Source organism: Monodon monoceros, unplaced genomic scaffold, assembly GCF_005190385.1.
Source record: "Monodon monoceros isolate NGI ecotype Baffin Bay Population unplaced genomic scaffold, NGI_Narwhal_1 Super_Scaffold_16, whole genome shotgun sequence".
In the NCBI taxonomy this organism is placed as follows: Eukaryota; Metazoa; Chordata; class Mammalia; order Artiodactyla; family Monodontidae; genus Monodon; species Monodon monoceros.
This window is the reverse complement of record NW_021703772.1, coordinates 6,563,995-6,585,720: the sequence shown is the minus strand read 5'-3', so window position 1 is coordinate 6,585,720 and position 21,726 is coordinate 6,563,995. Positions and strand designations below refer to the sequence as shown.

General features: G+C 48.5%; 1 protein-coding gene across 1 annotated transcript; it reads right to left on the bottom strand.

Annotated features, from left to right (window-relative positions):
• Window positions 1–559: 559 nt before the first annotated feature.
• Window positions 560–15,689, bottom strand: HJURP (Holliday junction recognition protein). The gene is made up of 8 exons (XM_029224396.1): window positions 15,563–15,689; window positions 15,287–15,353; window positions 12,813–12,868; window positions 9,369–9,462; window positions 7,052–7,116; window positions 5,769–5,861; window positions 4,220–4,298; window positions 560–2,145 (listed from the first exon to the last, which is right to left on the bottom strand). Exons 1-8 carry the CDS (start codon window positions 15,656–15,658, stop codon window positions 572–574), a joined length of 2,124 nt encoding a protein of 707 aa, XP_029080229.1. The 5' UTR covers window positions 15,659–15,689; the 3' UTR covers window positions 560–571.
• Window positions 15,690–21,726: the final 6,037 nt, after the last annotated feature.

Sequence of the window (21,726 nt, the reverse complement as noted above, 5' to 3'; positions counted from 1 at the left end):
AATGCACGCTGGGAAAGCTGGCACCCATGTGAGAAAATTTAACCACTCAGGGCGGCTTCCCTCTGGAGAAGATACAATGGTGCATGCAGGGTAAAGCGCAGCTTAAGGCACCTGCACAAGCTAAACCGTGGCCAAGGCTGGGGAGCAGATGGACTTCAGTGGGGAGGACAGGAGACCGTGGGCCGAGCAGCAGCGTGTGGTCCGGCCCCTCACGTGTGTGGGATGCTGCTGGGGGTTCTCCAAGGGCCGACTCCTGCTCTGTCCCCAGGAGGGATCCAGAAGGGGTCAGAGTCGTCAATTCTAGATCAGTTTTGCCTGCAACAGCTACGTTCTGAGTGTGAGGTGAAGAGGCTGGAAGTGACAGTTTGACAAGGATGGGATAGAGTGTCTTAAGGGAAGCTTTTTAGAAACATCCCCTAAATGCATTCCAATAGAAAATGTATAAAAATGCTGATATTAGAGGAAGGAAAAGAATTTGGGAGAAAGTTCGGAAAATTAACACCTAAGGATCCTGTTGCAAAACACCCACATTCGACAAACAGAAACGTACCTTCTTCTCTTCCCAGGTGGCCTATACAGCACCAGCCTCTTCCCCAGGCCTCGGGATGGCTCTGCCCACAGGTGAGAAATCCCAGGGTCCAGTCCACCGTCTGCACACCTGAGGGTCTGATAATCGGCGTCGTTTTGTGGGGACTTGATGGCCCCAGCTGGCATCGAGAGCAAAACCTATAGATGGAGGGGCCCTAATTGTGTCTGAGCCGAGGGGACTTTTAATGCTCTGCTGGGGTGATGATGACAAGTTTGGGGGGTCCTGGGAGCCAGAGTCTGGATGGAATTTTCCTGAGAAGTCTTCTTTTTGATACCGAACTCCCACACTTGCTTTATCTGGAGATGCTCTGGTACATGAAGGCACCTGCGTCTGCTGAAGCGATTTTTGGCAATACTTTTGATGAAGCTTGTCAAATTTTTCTTTAATATCATCGTAACGATCCCTGGCACAGCCTGGAGGCTGTACCCTGGGTACTGAAATGGCTTTGTTGAGTGATACCGACTTCCTAAATCCTCCCAGATCATTTCCTTGACAAGCAAGGTCAGAGGTCTGCTCTGAGCGGCCCGGGCTACGTGTGGAGTTGGTCTTTGAAAGTGAAGGGAAGGAGTCACTCTTTGGTGGGCAGCTACCCTCTCTGATAGATCCTTTGCCCAGGCTTTCAAAAGCCTCACTCAACCTCTTAGCTTTTGCTCTGCGGAGAGGGCTACTCGGCCTGTGGGCTTCTATGCCCTGGGGGCTCCCAGGGCTTGCTGGACCACCTCTGTACACATCCACAGCCGAGGAGCCGGGAAGGTATGTCAGGCAGGGCTGCTTCCTAAGATTCGAGCAATATTCCTGATGAAGCTTGTCAAATCTGATTTCGATCTCCCTATAACGATTCCCTCCCTCGCCCGGCGGTACTCTGGGTCTAGAACCTATTTTTACAGGAGAAATCAACCACTTTAATGTCATGAATCTATTTTCCTGATCAAGATGATACACTGCATTGGAGTCTAAGTAAGTCAATGAAGAATGATGCTTCTGAGGCGTTCTCGGAAGCTCCTTCCAATGTGAAGCGAATGCGTGGATCTGGGGTTGGTTTACTTCAAGAAAAGCCCTTCCCAGTTTTAAACCCATCTTATGGCCAGAAACATCGAGTACGTTCTCGCGATCTCTTAACACTGCCACGTCCTTCGCAGGTTCGCAGCCGGGTGGACGTCTCTCCCGGGGGCTCCTCCGAGAGCGCCCGCCTCCTCTGCAGCTCGTTCTGTCCATTCTGCTCTTACACCTGTGCCTCCGCTTGGAGCTCCAGTTCTGGCGGATGAACGTCTTGGTGGAGATGACGCAGGAGGGCCTCACACCCAGCAGGCAGCTCATGGAGTGCAGCATGCCCGCGTACAGATCGCTGAGTGTCGCGTTGCAGATGTCCTCAGCCTCAGAGCATGGGCCGCTTGAGAAGCTGCTGCCACCCGTCCCTCCCTGTAAGGAGATGTCATCACCCCTCGGCACCAGGGCCAGGCCTGCTGAGCTAGAGCGCAAAGCATCACCCTCTCTGGGCAATGAAGTTGGCTGAAATGGGCCACCGGGGCTCTCTTCAGAGATGTCACCATAGTATCCTGGAGAAACACATACACAAGGCAAAGGCACGTTAACCATTTAAAACCGACCACATGCAGAGATCAGGGAACCGAAGGCTGGATGGGGACCAGGGTTTTTACTTTTTTTTAATTATTATTTTTAATTGAGATATAACTGACATATAACATTACGTTAGTTTCAGGAGTATAACATAACATTGTGAGTTCTTTTTAAGCAATGTGAAAAACAAAAGCAAAAGAAAAATTCACAAATATTTGGGAATAGACTCTTCTCAGAGATTTCTTTCTAGCTACCAAAACAATTTACTCTCCACTGACCTTCCTAAAAGGAGTCCTCCTTCCCTGTGTGATGGTTTGGAAATCGGTTGCCTTGTCAAAGATTAATTAGAAACCAGAAAATAATGACCCTGTTTGCCTACAGGGCTGGGTGGGGAAGGGAGAAGACTCCTGAACACACCTCTTCACACGGCTTTGACTTTTGCATCATGTTAAATGTTTTACATATTAGAAAAATAAAATTAAACCAACAAAGATGGGGATAACTCTAAAACTGAATACAGACAGGGAACATGACCCTGACTGTAAGTCAGACTGACAACAACCAAAAGAGAAAATAGAATCCAAATAACTCTGAACGTGCTCCCTCAGTGGGATATTATCTGAGGATGACAATGTTGCTTGGAGATCTGGAACCTTCTTCAGCATTGTTGAGCAGAGTGGTACCAGGTGCTGTGATTCTGAGGCTACTTTGTGCTGCACGACTGGCCAAATGAGCCTCGTTGTTAAGGAGGAGCCAGCGGGGGCTGGGGGAAAACTCTGGAATCAGGGTGGGGGAGGAAGAGCTCAAAACCCCACGGGGACAGGTCGGAGGACGCAGAAGCCAGCACGGAAGGGGCTCCTCCAGGCTTAACGGGTGATGAAAACTGTCAACAGATTCTTATGTGAATTTAAAAAAAAAAAAAAAGAGTCCATGAGTTCTTACTGATTCTGGAAAAGTTAAATAAAGAAAAAGCATGTTGGGGAGGATAAAGGAAGGGAAAAAAAGAAATGGAAGGGAGACAGCTCAACCTTCTTTATACAAGAATGCCAACGAATGCAGGCAGGGGGAATGGCAGAACCAGAAAAGGCCTGTGTTCGGCCCCAGCTCAGGCAACGGTCATGGCGAGATGCTAAAAACCATGGGGTGCGAGGGTTCTGGGGAAAAGGCTACCAGGCAACTTCAAGGGGTCATCCACAGATGATTCCAAGGATAAAAGGCACTTCTGCAGTGAGAAAACTGGTGGGGCCTCTGCCTCAACTGTGCAACCAGACTCAAGTCACCAACAATGGGACAGGCTGACAGGACGTCCCGAGAGGACAAAAACGTCACCTGTGTAGTATTTTTGCCAAAAATGTTTAACATAAACTTAACCACATATAAGTCCAAATTGAAGGACATTCTGCAAATCTACTGGAGGCCAGGATTATTCAAGAAAGTCAGTGATGGCAAAGATTATGGTGGCGACAACGGCAAGGCCGAGGGGCCCTTCTGGACTGAAGGAGACAGTCAGCACGACAGGTGGTGCCCCAGTGGGTCCTGAGCTGGTTCAACAAACAAAAAAGGCTGCAAACGACAACGATGGCACGACTGGGTAAAACCGTATCGTGTCACTGTGACATTTCAACGTGTGCCAAGTTTAATGTGGTTCTGAGGGGACTCAGCCTGTTCTTCGGAGACACTGGAGCATTTAGGGATGGTATATACACGAACGCAAATACATACACACACGTGTACGTGCGTGTATGTCGGGAGCGATAGAGCAAACGTGACACAATGTGAATTGCTAAATGTCGGGAAAGGATGTTTATTGTATGAGTCCTACATTTCTGGAGATTCAAAAATTTTCAAAATGTTAAGTTGGGATAAAGAGCTAATTAGCAATTAGCATGCGAGTCCCAGAAGGAAGGAGCACTTTGTTTCTTAACACGTAATAATTTACCTATGACGTGCACGTGTCTCTCACAGTTCGTGGTGATGAAACATACCCAGCTCAGGGCGCTGTGGCTCTACCACAAGTGAATGGTCCGTGCAAAGTTTCTACGTCACACTCACCTCGGGCAGGCCTGGCGGGCGAGGCCAATGAAGGGACCAGGGTCGTACGGGTGTCCTTTCCCTCTCCGTAACTGGCACACTGAAATCAAAGCAGATGACTTTAACAAAGGAGTTGTCAGGTGCTGGCTCGGGCTTCCTGCCCCAGCTGCTCTCCCAACCACTGACGGCGCATCCATCTGCGGCTGCAGTGGTGACATGCGCGACCACGATGACAGACAGCGGCCGGCTGGGCCTCCAGCAGTGGTGGGAAGAGCTGTCTTAGCAAGATCCAGGAGCTCTGCCCCCATGGCCTCCAGGTATCGCCCCCTACCGCCCAAGGGCCACCACTGCCCCACGTCTGCCAGAATCTCTCTCGGGAGGTCTGGCGGCTTTTCCTCCTCCACCGTTATCCTCTGACAGCAAGGACGGCCGGTCCAGGTAGATGGAGGGAAGGAGAACCTGTTGCTGGGACAACGGAGCTGGTCCCAGCCCTGGCCTCCTTCCCCGACCGGCAGGGCGACCAAAAGGCCACGCTTGCTGCTTCCAGACTAAGGAAAAAGGCATTTCCCGTACATCCACTCGTTCAGATACAGGCTTCTGTCAGCAGCAGCGTAAGAAAATATCCACGCTCCTGTTGAGTTGGCTGCCTCTGAGATGAATTATTTATTCCAGAACACATACTTCCTAGTTATTTGGTATTAAAATGTCCTTTGGGGGCTTCCCTGGTGGCACAGTGGTTGAGAGTCTGCCTGCCAATGCAGAGGACACGGGTTCGAGCCCTGGTCTGGGAGGATCCCACATGCCACGGGGCAACTGGGCCCGTGAGCCACAACTACTGAGCCTGCGCGTCTGGAGCCTGTGCTCTGCAACAAGAGAGGCCGCGATAGTTGAGAGGCCTGCGCACCGCCATGAAGAGTGGCCCCTGCTCACCGCAACTAGAGAAAGCCCTCGCACAGACACGAAGACCCAACACAGCCAAAAAATAAATAAAATTAATTTTAAAAAAAATGTCCTTTGTTTTAGATGAGACTGACAGAACTTGGAAAACTAAAGAGTTGGCATCCTTGCGTGAACTCCACCTTTAGCCTTTTGCTCTCCTTCAGGCAAAGCTCCAGGAAACTGGCTGCCAGGCCTGGGAGAGGGGCTGATGAGCTGCCCACCTCCCACGGGGTCCACCGCAGCCCCCGATCTCGCCAACATCACGGCCGAAGCAGGCAGAACAGGTGCCCTGTGGCCCGTGGCAGCCCCGGTCACGGCAGGGAAGGAGGGAGGTGGGCGCTACAGCTTCCCTAATTCTGTGGCTTAAAAGCCCTCTGCCTGAGGGTGGGGGCCCTACTAGATCCTGTGAGCTGCCCAGAGCATAGCGGGCAGCCGATCCCGCTGCCCGAGGGTCCCAGAGTGTTTACTCAGGAAGAGCAGGAACTGGGGAGCCTGTGAGCGAAACGGTTTGGAAGCAGCCGTTGAAATGCTCTTTGCAGGCTCTGTAGCAAGTGAACAAGACGAGATGACACCTCAGTGTGTCTCTAGTTCATGGTTTACTTATATGAAGACACGCCCTAGGAAACATTACCTCCAAACACCCTTCATCCTGCAGCAGGATATCCACTTGTGTCAAGTACTTCCTCCTTAGCTCAGTTTTCAATGGGCTCCAGGGCACTGCAGGCTGACACCAAAGAGAAGTCAGTATTCGTAAGAGCTGCTGGGTACGGCCGAGCTCTGGGATCCTGGGACACACTGGCAAGCCCGTTAGTGTACATGTCTTTAAATGAAGTTCCTCGAAGTCACTTCTTCACCTCCTACTGTTAGCAGCACAAAGTGGTCCAGCCCCCTCTGAAAATCTACCTGACCCTGGAATCCGACTTTAGGGAACTGACCCAATGGTAACAATCCGAAAGAAAATAGAAAGACAAAACATACCAGTTTGGAGAAGTTTATGACAATATTACTAGAACAAGAGGAAAAAAGAAACAATATTCTTCGGCGAGTTTAGGACACAACTACTGGAATTGACCCCAGTTGGTATGTTTCTAAGAAAAGAAGTTCAGTGTCCAACTCAGGGGGCAGGAACCCTTGCCTCTCCTATCCCTCACCTGCCATACACTGGAAATGGGGGGCCTCAGCCTCCACTGTGCACCCTGGCGGGGCTTAGTCAGGGCCTGGGGCTGCAGACCGGGGTGGACACAGGAACACACCGGGGAATGGCTGACACCTTGGCCCTTTACTGTCAGGGCCGCCTGCTCCCCTTCACTGCCACCCCGACACAACACCTCACAACGCACCCCTTTCCTCCCCCAGGGCCACCACCTAATTCTAGGTAGACACTACAAGTCACACACGGGTGTGTGGGCAAACCTCTGTACAAAAGTAGTGCTTTTAGAAGAAAACCCCACGCCAGCTGTTCTGGCGTCTGACCCAGGGGTGAGGTCAGAGGCTCGGGTGGATTCTGTCCTGTGTGTTCCCGTCCATCCCAAGGGCTGACCTGGAAACGCTCCCCAGAGCACCTCCCTTATGACACCGTCTCTATGGGGAAAGACCGACTCAGAACCCAACTTTCTACACCGTGAGGTCGGTCAAGGCCCAGGGCACACCGGGATTGTTCTATTTGCAGAGGGAACGTCACCCAACATTTACGTAAGTTCAGTAAATCAGGCTTGAACTGGGGCAGTACGTGCTAAACCGAGAAGGGGTGACTTGCTGCCTTAGGGGATCTGAACGTGGGGACAGAGACTTGAGGGGTGATGTCAGCAAAGAGCGAGCCTCAGAAGGGGACTTACAGGAAGATGCAAGTCATGAGAATGTGTACTTGTCCCCAAGCCTCAACTCTGTCCCTTCATTACAAAAGACAGGTCTTACCATCAAGTTACCAGCAACCACATCTTCTTGGAATAAAGTTGTATCAGTATCACTTCTTACTGAATCTAAAAGCAAAGGAAATTCCCATCAGAATTTTTAAAGAAAGCTTGCATTTTTCTCTCGAGGATAGTTTTTGCATTGCTTGAGTACACCTTACAGTGAAAACTCCTATTGCTTCAAGTGGCCCCCTTTAATAGGGACATGGCCATCTGTCACCATGCAGAGAAACCATCAGAACAGGAACACGCCCAGAGTCGGGGAGACGCGGGAAAGCAACTTCTGTATCACCTCTGGCTCTTTCCATGGCCTCTGATCCTGGAAGCTGAGTCCCTCTAGGCCAGCACTGTCCAGTAGAACCTTCTGTGATGGCGGAAGGTCCCCCAGCTGCTGTCCAGGATGTCAGCCACTAGCCACACGTGTCTGTTGAACACGTGGAATGCGGGTAGGGAGGCTAGGGAACTGAATTTTAAACTTCACTTAATTTTCAATGAATCTGAATAGTCACAGGTGGCTAGTGGTTACCACACTGGACAGTTCAGCTCAAGAAGAACTATTTCTACTGATTTCAAGCAGTGCAGGAAATTCATGGACCCAAGGCTTTATGGAGTTAAAATTCGGATTGATACAAATAACACCCACGAGTAAACATCTCTATCAAGTTCTTTCTAGTTCTGATCTGAAAGACCACCAGTTTCCCCTTTAGGACTCCACCCATATTTCTGACTGCCCAGTGCAGGCAAGGGCCTGGGCAGGGCGGCCAAAGGCCGCAGAAAGGCCAGTCCCACAGGACATGGGTGTTCAAGAACAATTACAAAGTCTGTAATTACTCAGCTGGTTAGCTGCCACAAGGGGAAGAGCCAGGTGTGGAGCACACAGGTAAAAGTGGGAGTCTGCTCCGATCTGGGGACCAGGGGGCTTCCAGGGGGCAGCGAAAAGACAGTGGGCAGGTCAGGCATGGTCTGAACTCTTTTCACTCTCAGAGGAATGGGCAGCCATTGCAGTGCTTTGAACAGAGAAGCCATGTGACCAGATTCGCACGTTTAAAGGTGTCAGCGGGGTGGAGGCCAGGTGGAGACAGGAGCTGGCACTGTGGGGGCATGGGGCACAGCGGCAAGAGAGACGGTGGCGGCAAAGGCACGGAACAGCGCTGTCTCAGGTATGAGGAAGAGGGAGGGGCTGAGGCCAAGAGGATGCTGGGTTTCTGGCTCATTCTACAGGGAAGACGGTGGTGGCCTTGTCCTGAGGACAGGTCTGTTGGGTTGGCTTTTTGAGCTGAGATATGCAGAGTGCAGACAGAGTTCAAGGAGCGAGAGGCCGCTGGCAATAAACATACCCAGAGCGGGTCTGGGCAGGGGATTCCACTGGAGTGAGGGAAAAAGATGCCCAACTCTTGGGAAAGGGTACCAGCGAAGGTGGGAGGTGGGACGATAGAGGGGCTGACAGGAGGGAGAAAGCCCGGGGAGCTCAGGGGCACTGAGGTCACGGCCAGACTTTCCAGAAGCTTTGAATGCTACTGAGAGGACAACAGGATAAAAATCAAAGAATGCCAACCAGATTCAGCCACGGGGCCACCGGGAGCCTCACCACAAGGTGTGATTTTGAGCCGGAGCCAGAAGCCAGAAGGGGATCAGCTGAGGTGTGCACGGGGGCAAGAACACCAGAGGCGGTGAAACGGGCCACTGGTACAGACTGGGTTGTGAAGGGAAGGTGAACACAGGGAGGCAGCTAGAAAGGGGCCCAAGACGGGAGATACGAATTCTGTTCTGTGTGTTCAAGGTGAGAGCTGATGGCATGTACCCAGGGTAGAGGGAGAGGCTGGGACAGAAAGAAAGATGATGGGTGGATTTCTGAGAAAACAGACTGGGCCAGGGGCTCAGCAGCACGGCTAGTCTGAGGAAGGGAAAGGAGGCCCCACGGAAACAGGAAGCAGGAAAAAGGATGCCTGCAGGGCACGTAGGACTTAGTGGTCCATGACACCAGCCCGCAAGGGCACATCAAAGTCTAACTGTTAATAAATTCTTGAGATTAATTTTTTTTTTTGGCAAAAGGTCAAAACAAAACAAAATGGGTGGGTGGGGGGTGAGGGCTTTATTATTCTAGAATATTTGAGTACCCTTTATGTGTCAAGTACCACAATGTAACTGTGAGCGAAACAGCTCCTTAGAAGAGCTTAGAAAGAAGTAACAGGGCACTTTCAAATGTTTTAGTTTTTAAAATACACCTTGGAAAAAGTCAGAGTGAGGGATCTAGACTTGAAACGTTCTGACAAAAAACCCACGTCCCTCCGGACCTGGCTTTCTAGTGCCAGGACACTCACCCTCAACTTGTGTGCAGGGCAAGGGAAGCTCGTGACCTCCAGCTGGGACTCGCGTGGGTCCATCTGTCCTGTCATCCGTCTTCACCGGGGAGCCCTTGAAGTCGATAAGATACGCTTGATTCGGTCATAACACATTTCAAAGCCACTGTCAAGTAACACACTGACAATCCTTCCTCTTCCTTTAGCGTATGAGAGAACAGGAAGTTTCCTGGGGCTTCTCTTCTAGAATATTATGGTACAAAAGGCCTCAAAACTCCTAGCAGGTAGACAAGCCTTTCCCTTGGAAAAAGAACAGAGCTTTCTTCCTCTGGCCGTGCCAAGGGCTACTGCCTCAGAAACCACTTGGATGGTAAGTGATGGAGCAGGGAAAGTGGGGAAACAGGGGCACGAGTGGACAGGCCCAGGACGCCCTGGCCTGGAGGCGAGCACAGGGCCAAGGCCAAAACAGAACACAACTGTCACCAGATCCTCAGGTAGAATCCGGAAATTCAAGAGGCCCCTGGGGGACTTTCTGTTACTTTTTTATCTTAACAGTGAATTTATCTCCATGTCACGAGACCCACAATGCCTTTAAAAGCCTCAGCATGTGGTGGGACCCTGGCTTGGGGAGCCACTTTCAACCTGAGCTCTGGCCACGGGGCGGTCAGCTGTCCTGACCAGGGCTCAGCCCACAGGGCAGTCAGTGGACCGCCCCCGAGGAGGCCGTGCTTCCCTCTCTAGAGCCTCATCTGCACAACTGGCCTCTCTAACAACCATAACGAATGCCATGGATGGGCTCTCATTAGGGAAACTGGAGAATTCAAGATGCCAGATTGGCTAAAATATTTTTAGGACCACCCCAGGCTTGCAAGAACAGGAGTGAGAACGTGGTGAGGCCTGTCCCTTTTGGGGCAGCGCCCAGGCATCATCTCCTAGGTGTCTGTGAATCCTGCCTGGGGGATGTCACCACCTTTGCCTTGGGGGAGCTGTTTTGTGTCTGGAGGCATCGAAGAACTTGGCCTGAGAATCATGGGGAAGCAGCCAATCGGCACCAGCATCTAACTACAGGCAGCTCTGGGGTCGGAAAGAGAACCCAGGCCACGTGATAGGACAAACCCTTGAGTCAATGCACAGCCCCAGGGCAGGCAGCAGGTGGTGACTTGAGTGAGGCTGTAGACCTCAGAGTTGTCATCACAGACCACGCCCAGTTTTCTAATCCCAGGAAAGGGGCTTAAAATTCCGTAGATTCCAAGGAGGGCTCCTCCTAATTTTTTAAGTAAAAACATTAAATAAATGTCCAGATGAGAACACTTTGCCGCCAAGACCATTCAAGCACTGGCTGATCAGTGGGTACCATTATTATGTATAATTTAAAGAATGAATATCCTTTGACATAATGATCCCACTTCTTGGCATTTACTGAACAGGGGTGACAGCACTGGGAAGAGATAAGCACGGTTCTCTGTCTCTGTATATAACAGGGGTCTTATAAATAAAGTTTTATTGGAACATAGCTGTACCTGTCTGTTCGCCTATTGTCCTTGGCTGCCTCCTTCCCTTACGATGCAGAGCTGAGTAGCTGCAGCAGAGGCCACGTGGGCAGCAAAGCCTAAAATATTTATCATGTAGACCGGCGGTCCCCAACCTTTTTGGCACCAGGGACCGGTTTCGTGGAAGACAATTTTTCCATGGACTGGGGCGGGAGGGTTGGGGGGATGGTTTGGGGATGATTCAAGTGTATTACATTCATCGTGCACTTTATTTCTATTATTACGTTGCAATATACAATGAAATAATTATACAACTCACCATAATGCAGAATCAGTGGGAGCCCTGAGCTTGTTTTCCTGCAACTAGATGGTCCCATCTGGGGGTGATGGGAGACAGTGACACTTGAAGTGTGTTGCTTATGTCCAGTCTACTCCATAAGATGCAGCTTAATTGTCACTTGTCACTCACTGATAGGGTTTTGATATGAGTCTGCAAGCAACTGATTTATTATGGTCTCTGTGCCGTCAAACCTCTCTGCTAATGAGAATCTGGATTTGCAGCCGCTCCCCAGCGCTAGCATCACCGCCTCAGCTCCACCTCAGATCATCAGGCATTAGATTCTCATGAGGAGCGCGCAACCTAGATCCTCGCATGTGCAGTTCACAGTAGGGTTTGCGCTCCTATGAGAATCTAATGCCGCAGTTGATCTGACAGGAGGCGGAGCTCAGGCGGTAATGCGAGCGATGGGGAGCGGCTGTAAATACAGATGAAGCTTCGCTGGCTGGCCTGCCGCTCACCTCCTGCTGTGCGGCCGGTATGGTCCATGGCCCAGGGGTTGGGGACCCCTGATCTAGACTTTTGCAGGAAAAGAGCACTGATCCTGACTTATGATAAAGGAAAGTGAAAATAGCTAAATGACTAGCAATGAGAGAGCAGGTTTATTTTTAAAAAGGAGATTGAATTATACAACAGATGACAAAGAAGAGTTTTCACAATATGTATTAAGTGGAAAAAAGAGGGTAAAAAAAAGTGTATTTAAAAGAAAAAAGGGGATAAAGAAATGTGTATTTATAAATACATATACAGGTGTCACAGTATACTAAAATATTATTATTATTAGTGACTATCTCTTATCTCTGCATATACATGTCAGGTTAATTTTCAGGAGTTATATGTATTTCTAACATTTCTATGACTAAATGTATCATGTGTTAAAATAACCAATCCGGAGGAAATTTGATTTCAGATTTGCTGTTAATTGTTATGTAACCCTAATGCTGATGTTTTCATTCTTGGGCACTGGCTCCCCAACAGGCCACGAGGAAGCACCACATGGTGAGAAATGGTGATTAAGAAGATACCAGACATCCTTACAAAAGTCACTGCCACAAAAAAAACAAGACACCCTGGGTCTCACAGTAGGAAGGCCTCTCCCATGAAGGTAACAGATCACATAGCTGCTGTGTCCATGGATAAACTCGGGAAAAACACACCTGGGTTTTAAAAGGTAGTGAACGGCACAGGGCACCCTCTCCCTAATCTCTTGCTCCTTTCAGAAGAGGGAAAGATGCCTTTTTCCTTCCCGGAAGGACCTGGGTTTGGTCTTTCCTGTAAGGACCCGGCAAAGCAAGTTGGTAGCTGTGGCTGAAGCTGGGGATGGGGGAGGTCTATCCAGCTGGCTCCACCTTACAGGTGGGCTCCAGCTGTCAGAGCCCCTTGGTCCATGGCAGGGGAAACACAGGGGGATGCAAGGGGCATAAGCATCACATGCTCCTACCTGCACTTGACAAGCAACAGAAGACATGCGTCTCAGTAAATCCTTACACACAAGAAAACAGGGCAGTCAGGGTGAGAAAACTGTGGAACGACAACCTGCAGTGGCCCTGGGCGCAGTTCCAGCTCATCTCCACCTTCATTCACATCAGCCTTCCTCCACGGCAAGGCATGGGGGCAATAAAATTTGACATTGAATACCTGGATTTGTCCCGTATTTCTTTCCTTTATTAATCTTCCTCCCCAAATTCGCAATCCTTAAGAAAAGAAATAAAAATGACTACTTAAGTAATCATGAACACTGAGTTTCTGTTCAATCTGAATTCAAAGAAAACCAAAGTGACAGGCAACAGAAAGATCTAATATAACCAAGACATAACCAAGCCACGTTCCTGATATTCTGCTGTTTCTCGTCTTTGTGAGGTTGAAGGTTTTTCAAAAATCAACACTAGACAAAAATCTGTCATTAACGAAAATCTCTCCTACCTAGTAGGCAGCAAGCAGCTCATTGAATCCAGCATTAAGCCACAAATTAAATGGAAACAACGAACGTATGTATGCCAAGTACTGTCCTCAAAATACATATACTGAGAGTAATCCATATACTACAGAGAGAGAGATCACTTTTCGAGGGCAACCTCTCTACCCCATGTACCATGCAAGTGCTTTCTCAGGACAATGTACACGTTACAGAGCAAGCCCTCGGCACAGGGGGTAAACACTGAGTTTTGGAGTCCTACACTTGCTAGCTAGCAGAGTCTGGGCAAGATACTCAATCTCTCCCTAAACCTCCGTTGGCGCCCAGGTAAATTCAATCATTGGGTTGCGAGGCTTGAGATGGTTGTTGATGATGGTAACAGCAGCAGTAATTACACGGTGCTTACTCTTCCAGGCTCCAGTCTATCCCTTTCCAAGTACACCTCATTTACAACTCACTGACATATAACTCGTGTGGTACTCTTAATTCCTTTCGGATAGATACTCACCAAGTTCACTGTACAGATGGGGACAGAGGCAAGGAGAAGGTGAAATAACCAGCCCGGGCCATTTGCCCATGTGGTGAGGCCAGGCTGTGAACCCAGGGGAGTGACTCTCTGGGGTCCTGACCACTGAGCTGTGTGGCCTTTCCAGAACAGAGCGACGCTTGAACAGAGGCGCTTGGAGTCAAACCAAAGCTTTGCCACCTTGGCTAAGTGCCACAGGCAAGTTCCTTAACTTCTCTCTGCTGTGTCCTCTGCTAGGGACACTGACGATTCTAACAGTGCCCACCTCGCAGGGTGTTGAGAAACCTGAGACTCTTAGAAGCACAGATATATGCTTAGCTGTCAACATGTGAATGACTCTTACTCACCTGCTGTCTTCACCATAATCAGTGTGGTTGTTAGCTCCAATCTACCCCCTATGGTTTTGCCTTAAATTGCAGGAATTCACCCTGTAAGAGTGGCCAGCTAGCATTTAATCAAAAAGTCCACTTCCTAACTGAGTGCCTCTCCAGGGGAAGCTACGGGTCTAGGGAGCTGCACTCCCATCAGCTAGAAATTTGTTAGAACACAGACCCACCAAATCCACATCCAGCATTGCTGTCAGTGGCCCCAGGAATCTGTTTCCACAAGCTCTTCAGCAGGTCCTCCACATGCTAAAGTGTTTGATGCTTGACAACTGTCCTCATCAAACTGGAGTCTGAAATGAGTTTTCACTGGTGAAATTAGTGGTGTTCAAGATATGTGAACTGACCAAAACATTCCAGACACTGCCCATCCTTGCATGAACAGGCCGTGAGAACACTGTGAAGCCCGTTGACAGCACCCTTAGGAGTGATTCCTACACACTCCTGAGTCCTGCATCCGGGTTAGACTTGTCACCACCTGACAGAGGCCAGAGTAACAGAAACCTACTACTGGAATACCTTAGCTTCTGCCTGAATAAATTTTTCACCCAGGGTATGGCTAGGCCAGCTGAAAAAGCAGAGATAGGATTTCATTTAATTACGAACTGTTTTGTGTCTGTCTGTCCGGTGCACAGCAGAACCGGCTCTGAGATTCACTTTCCTTAGTAGGTAATACTGAGTTGGAATGAGGCTGAATGGCAGGCACTGACCTCACCCAGTGCAAACTTTCTCCAGCTATTTACCAAAGAGAATCCATGAGATTTAAGTCAGTTTGCAGCATCAACCGTTAAACAGAATGGGTCCTTCTCCTTAGATTCAGGTCAAATTCCAAAGTACTCAGAACGTCAAATAACAGTCAATACGAGTGTTTACTAGTGCCAGGCACTGTTCCAAGAGCTTCATCTTCTGTAACTGTCACAATCTCCACCCCAAGTAAATATTATTGTCCTCATCTTTCCATTTTACAGGTGAAGAAACTGAGTCACAGCCTGGCTAAAGCAATGGGCCCCAGCTGACATGGCTATTAGACAGCCAGCGGGGATGCCAACCCAGGCGGGGACATTTTTAATGAGGATGCATCTATGTGTCATCAGAATTCTGTCTTAATAAGTAATTCTGTTGGAAATAAGTAATTTATACGTTCAGGGGAACTAGTGACGGTTTAGTACCTACTAGGTGAACAAGGTTTATCTTCAAGAGAACAGGGACAGCATTTCAAACTCTAGTAGGACACTATTCTAGTTACACTCTTAACCGTAAATATTCAGAAAGGGGGGCTGACTCGTACCCTGGGGCGTCTCGTAGGTCAGCGTGGACATCTGCACCACCGGGGCGTCCTCGAAGGGCTGGTTGTACTGCGGGAGAGGAAGGGGCATCCCGTCAGATCGGAGGGCCGAGGGGAACCCCTGACCCGGGCTGAGAAGGCGCCAGCGCGAGGCTGCAAGTCTCGGGGGTCCCGAACCCCCATCTCTGCCCCCCAGTCCCCAACCCTGCCTCCTCCTCCCGCCCCTACTCCTTCCCCTTCCGTCCCGTTCCCCCTCCCCTCCAGCGGGGGGAGCCGCACCTTCTCTATCAGCTGCTGCATGCGCCTCTGGAAGCGGCGGCGGCTGTCCCTGAGCTTCCGCAGCAGCGCGTCCTCTCCCAGAACCTCGCCCTCCATGGCTCGCAGACAGCCAAATATCTACTTCGACGGGAAGCCGAACAGGGGACTGCGCTCCGCGCCGCGGTTCAAATAGCGACTCCCGCCCTTCCGGCCCGCCCCTCCGGTTTTCCATTGGCTGTCTCGGAAAGGCCGGGCGCCGATTGGGCCTTTCAAACAGGTTGGCGCAGCTTTTTCCCAGCCAATCCATGCCCGAGCTTCCGACCCCGCCCTGCCCGGGGCGCGCGCACTGAGCGGAAAGGGGAGGCGGGGATCCGCCGCCTAACGCTGGGAGGACGTTGGCGTGACCTTCCTTGCGCACGTCCAGTGCTTGTTAATCAACAGGACCACACGAGTATGATTTCCCCTGTCGTGCACCGGAGATGTCCAGGTGACTTGCGCTGGGACTCGCCGCCGGTGGGGGGCAGCCCCTCACCTGAATGTCGCCCTGAGGCCTGCCCCGGGCCGGCTTTCTCGCCTAGGCCGCCTCTGGTCTCTGCGCAGTTACGAGAGCGGAGAGCCGAGAAAGACATCACGGAATAACGAATACGAAAGGAGGCGGGAAAGTGAACATGCATTTAGAGAGGAGCAATACGATAAACGTCACTGAATCCAGGAAAATATAATACGGTATTTTTTTTTTTTTTTTGCGGTACGCGGGCCTCTCACTGTTGTGGCCTCTCCCGTGGCGGAGCGCAGGCTCCGGACGCGCAGGCTCAGCGGCCATGGCTCACGGGCCCAGCCGCTCGGACTCTCAACCGCTGCGCCACCAGGGAAGCCCATAATACGGTATTTTTATTAACCTCCTGGCACACCTTTTTCGTACATAATTTTTATTGTATACTCGGCTCCATTGGTATTAATTTTGTAATATTTTCTCTAGAGAATGGATGATTCAGCACCATCACTGAGCCGTATTTATGTGCTTGTGCGGTTACCACAATGTGTGATAAAAAATGAGTATAACTTTGAGCATGATTAGGACCCTTAGATGGGGCTCTTCACCTCCTCTCAGCCCGCACCCCAATCCTATCATGCGATCCAGCGGAAATTAGGGGAGAAGGGGGGGTGTTAGAACATCAGGGCTCATGTAGGAAATATATTGTGATGGACACAGAGATGCTGCCTAATTCCCAGGCCACCCTCAGGCCGCAGCTGCCGGGAGGGCTTCTACCCCGGCGCCTTCTACTGTCGGCCTCTTCAAGGATTGCCTCAGTTGTAGAGAGCTCCTCACCCACGATCCTGCAACCCCAGGGCGGCCCAAATCCAACGACAGATCCAGGTGGGAGCCTGAAGCCCTGGCCGTTTCAGCCAGTGAAGGACAATCTAATGGGCACCCAGTCTTTCCCTTCCTTTCACAGCCGCCAATCTGCAGGGTATTCCCTAATAATATCCTGCATGGTAACTCCGTCCCCCTGTCTGCTCCCTGGAGAATCCCACCTGTAACAAAGGACCTTGCTGCAAGTGGCCACTGAATCCACACATCCCATTTGTAACTTGACCAATTGTCACAAATAGGCCCAGCTTTCTGTCTCCTCCTCCCTTGGGGGTGCTCATAAATTTAGCGTGCTGTTCCCTAGACTCTGTTTCCATATACGTTAGTTTCAAACACTTATCTCATTTAGAGACTTGGGACGTCCAAATTGACCTCTCCTAGGGCTTGGTCCCCACTCCTAGGACACCACTCCCAGGTTCCAGGGCATCCTTCCCTCACTTCACTGACTCTCCGAGGGTCTGCTCTACCCCAGGGGCTCATGGATAGGTTCATGGAAACGATTTCTCAAGTTCACGTCTTTAACTGAAGGTCCAGAAACATACCCACTTTTTGTTGTTTTTGAATTTTATTTTATTAATTTTTTTATACAGCAGATTCTTATTAGTTATCTATTTTATACATATTAGTGTGTACATGTCAATCCCAATCTCCCAATTCATCCCCCCCCCCCCCCCGGCACTTGCCCCCCACTGTGGTGTCCATACGTTTGTTCTCTAATTCTGTGTCTCTATTTCTGCCCTGCAAACCGGTTCATCTGTACCATTTTTCTAGGTTCCACATATGTGCGTTAATATACGATATTCGTGTCTCTCCTTCTGACCCACTGCACTCTGTATGACAGTCTCTAGATCCATCCATGTCTCTACAAATGACTCAATTTAATTCCTTTTTATGGCTGAGTAATATTCCATTGTATATATGTACCACATCTTCCCTATCCATTCAGCTGCCGATGGGCATTTAGGTTGCTTCCATGTCCTGGCCATTGTAAATAGTGCTGCAATGAACATTGGGGTGCGTGTGTCTTTTTGAATTAACATACCCACTTTGGCCACTCCCCTCTGAAACAGCTAAAGCCCGTGCATTGGCCCGCTGGTCTCCCAGTCCTTTCTGACCAGCTTTCCCCATGCCATGGTCCAAAGTAGTGGCCCAGCTCAGGAAGAAGGAGCCGAGAATGATGCTCCTAATTTGACACCATCCCTACGGAACACCACCTCTACCCCGCACCCCACCCTAGTAACTTAAACCTGTGGCCTCTGGAACCAGACCAGCTATGCAGACTCCTCCCCCACCACCCCCCTCGCCCAGTAACGGCGAAGGATCACAAATCAGCTCCTTCCCGGGCAGCGGAAGTAGCTGGGTGCCTCACCTCTGAGTCTCTCGGGGTTTTGGTCGGCGGCAAGGAAGAGGGTGATGCTCAGCTGGGCAGCAGCATCTCCGCCTCTGGCTGCACTTGCACAGCACCCCGTGCTGGCCCAGCCAGAATTTTCACCCCTTGAAGCGCTGTTCAAATTATAGGTATACATAGGAAATAATTCTCATTTGAATGATTTTATGTCAGCTCTCATAAAATGTGCCTCAATTTTATAAAATTTTATATAATAAGTGGAGATTTATTCTGCACAGAGTTGCTGTGTGCATAATTTCATGTTGGAAAGGTGTGGGAATGTCACCACCAGTGATATTTCTGTGGTTGGAGAAGCACAGCTTTTGGCTGGTCCCTTTGTTGACACAGAAACTGCTGTGTAACAGTGAAAACGTCGCTCTGGATGAATTATCAACCACAACCATCAAGGCGATACGTTTGGCTGCCAAGAAAAGGGTTCACTTTCTTCTGTTGTTTCAGGGCTGATGGAAGTGAAGAGGGTGTAAATAGCCAACAACAAATTGACTTTCCAAAAGATGTCAGTCAAAGCTCACAAAATGTGTTTATTCTTTGATTTAATGAGCCTTCTTTTTGAGATCTGTCCTAAGTAGTTAAGGTTGTTGGCAAGGATTTAGCGGTAGGATCTTTAGTGAAGCACTGTTTATACATACAGTAAGTCTCCTCCATAACGAACCTTCAAGTTTCGAACTTTCAAAGATGCGAAAGTACGTCCACACGTTCAATCACGTAACTTAGTTCACGTGTCTGGCGTACATTGTTACAAGCGTGCATCCTCCACACGTGGTTGTGCTTTTGTGTACTTTGTACAGTACTGTTGCTGTGCAACACGAGGAGCTTACTAATGAAGACCTGAAGGAATTGGAGGCCCAGAGAAAGGATAGAGACAGGAAGAAGAAGTAACTGAAGAACAAAAGAGATTCACGGTGCATGCAATGGCAAGGGGATTTTCTGTATCTGAGGAGGCACCGTGAGTTTTTGAGGCACAGGACCTGAACATAGAACAGTACACGAAGGTTGCAGCAGCCATTCAGAATGCAATCCGGTGCTACCGGGTCATCTATGACGAGAAAAAAGAGCTACCACCCAGACGTCACTGGATCATTTTTTCAAGAGGGTAGATAGAATTGAATCCAGCAAGGAACCAGAACCTGTGCCATCCACGTCAGGTGTGAGTGAAATTGCAGCTTGCCCTCCGTCTCCTATTGCTGACGACCCTTCAGCTCTACCATCTCCCACCTCCTCTCCCTCCTCCAGTCAGTAACTCTTCTTGCCCGTTCACTCGATGCCAGCCCCTGGATGCCAGCTGTTGTACTGGACTGCTGTACTTTTCAAGATACCGTGCTGTAAGATCAAAGATGTTTTCTTTATTTTGTGTGTTTGTTTTTTATGTATTATTTGTGTGAAAAGCATTATAAACCTATTACGGTACAGTACTATATAGCTGATTGTGTTAGTTGGGTACCTAGGCTAACTTCGTTGGACTTACGAACAAATTGGACTTACGAACAGGGTCTCGGCCTGGAACTCGTTTGTACGTAGGGGACTTACTGTAAAGCCCAATACCAGAAGGATGGTTGAGTGATGGTGATAGATATGTATCTGTGCTCCATTTAACAATTTTGAAGAACTGTATTTATTGGCACCTAAAATGTTACCTTTTAGAGGTTGCAAACATATGTATTACATACCTGCATTAAAAAATATATATATTAGGTGTTTGGGATTAACATATACACACTGCTATATATACAATAGATAACCAACAAGGACCTACTGTGTAGCATGGGGAACTATACTCAATATTTTGTAATAATCCATAACAGAAAAGAATCTGAAATAAATAATAAAAAAGAAATAAATGTGAACACTGAAAGTTCAAAATGTTTTTTAAAAAGATAATTTTACACTTCAAAAATATACATTATATGTTTTAAAAATTTGAGCACGTATATATCAAAATGTTTCTTGTGCTACCTCTGGATGAGGGTATTACGAATTACTTTTAATACTAGTTTTCCTTAGCTGCATTTTCTAGATTGAACATTGTTCCTGCAATTGGAGCGTGCATTACTCACGTGATAAAAAACACAGCAGAACCAATCTTACGATTTTACCTTGACTCTACAAAAGTATTTATCCAAGTAAGACACATGTGGCTACAAACATTCTAAAACTGCTCTCGTACAGCTGATACAATACAGGGCTGATAGCAACACACTCAGCTTGGTTCAGCTACTGATGTGGTCTCATTCTGTGACAGCTCTGGAGTTTCTTCTGGGGCGATTTCAAGGGCCTCTACTTGGAAGCATTCTAGGGCATCCTTAGACCAAACAGGGGCACTCACTGGGTCCCTTGTTCCCAAACTCCATTTGTCTTTCTTCTCTGCTGCCAGGTAGGTCTGCCTCAGCAGTGATCTGAGTTCTAACTAGTCTCACTGAGCTCTCATTCCTGAATTTATTTTGTTATCCTAGGATCTGTAACCAATAGGTCTTTGTTTAAAGTAACTAAATCTAGGTCTTTGTATAAGATGCTTAGACCTTTCGGTTTGGACATGAAACATTGGAAGATACGTGCTTATTCTCCAGCTGCTTGCTTTGCTCTGTGTGTGTGTTTATGCGTGTGTGTATTTATAAGTATGAAGTCTTATTTCAGTTGTCTCTTTTTGTCCTGGATTATCTTGTGTTCCACAAGAAACATATGGTTGTATAAGCTGATTATTTGCTCCAATCCAATCCAGCCTTGAAGACAAGTGATTGGCGGTCCATTAGACCAGTGAACAATTTGTGAAAAGGCAATTAGTCACATCTAGACTTGGGTGCCTACAAAACCTTCATGATGTCACTCATCATCTTGCCAACTTATGAAAGAAGGTCCTTTTGCTCAGTCTATATTTTAGGGCAAACAATTATTGGGTCGTTGATCATACAGCCCCTTCTTAACCTGCTTGGCTAGGGAACCCAAGACACCATTCATGAGCCCATACTGTGGACCACCTGTACTGACCCATCTTCTTTGTGTGTTTTTGGCTAAATCGAAGTCTCAAACTCTGCAAGAAATTTTTATTCCTATATTAAAGTCTCATTATTATCTTAACTCTTGCATGTTTTGGGGGTAAATGGCAAAAAATGGCAAAAAGAATGGCCATTTTAGAGAATGTTTGCTGTGTTACAATCAATAAATTCCAAGAATGACACAAAGGCAAAAGATATAAAGAAAAATATATTTTAAAAGAATGTTAACACACAGAAATGAAAATTTTCTTCATGAAAAAAATACCTAAGAAAATAGCCGAACAACAAAATGGGAAAAGTAGCTCTATTATATATTACAAAGTGTTAATGATATTAAAATATAAAGAGGAACATGAAAACCCTGAAAGAGAAAAGGACAAAGTTCATAAATGGCAATCAACAAAAGATGGAGTAC

What these genes read in the sequence shown, in the direction of transcription:
- HJURP (XM_029224396.1), bottom strand. Translation starts at nt 15,658, where the DNA reads ATGGAGGGCGAGGTTCTGGGAGAGGACGCGCTGCTGCGGAAGCTCAGG. An exon ending in GACCTACGAGACGCCCCAGG is followed by an intron (nt 12,869 to 15,286) that starts GTACGAGTCAGC and finishes TCTTTTCTTAAG; the next exon opens with GATTGCGAATTTGGGGAGGA. An exon ending in AGGATGAAGGGTGTTTGGAG is followed by an intron (nt 4,299 to 5,768) that starts GTAATGTTTCCT and finishes CTTTGATTTCAG; the next exon opens with TGTGCCAGTTACGGAGAGGG.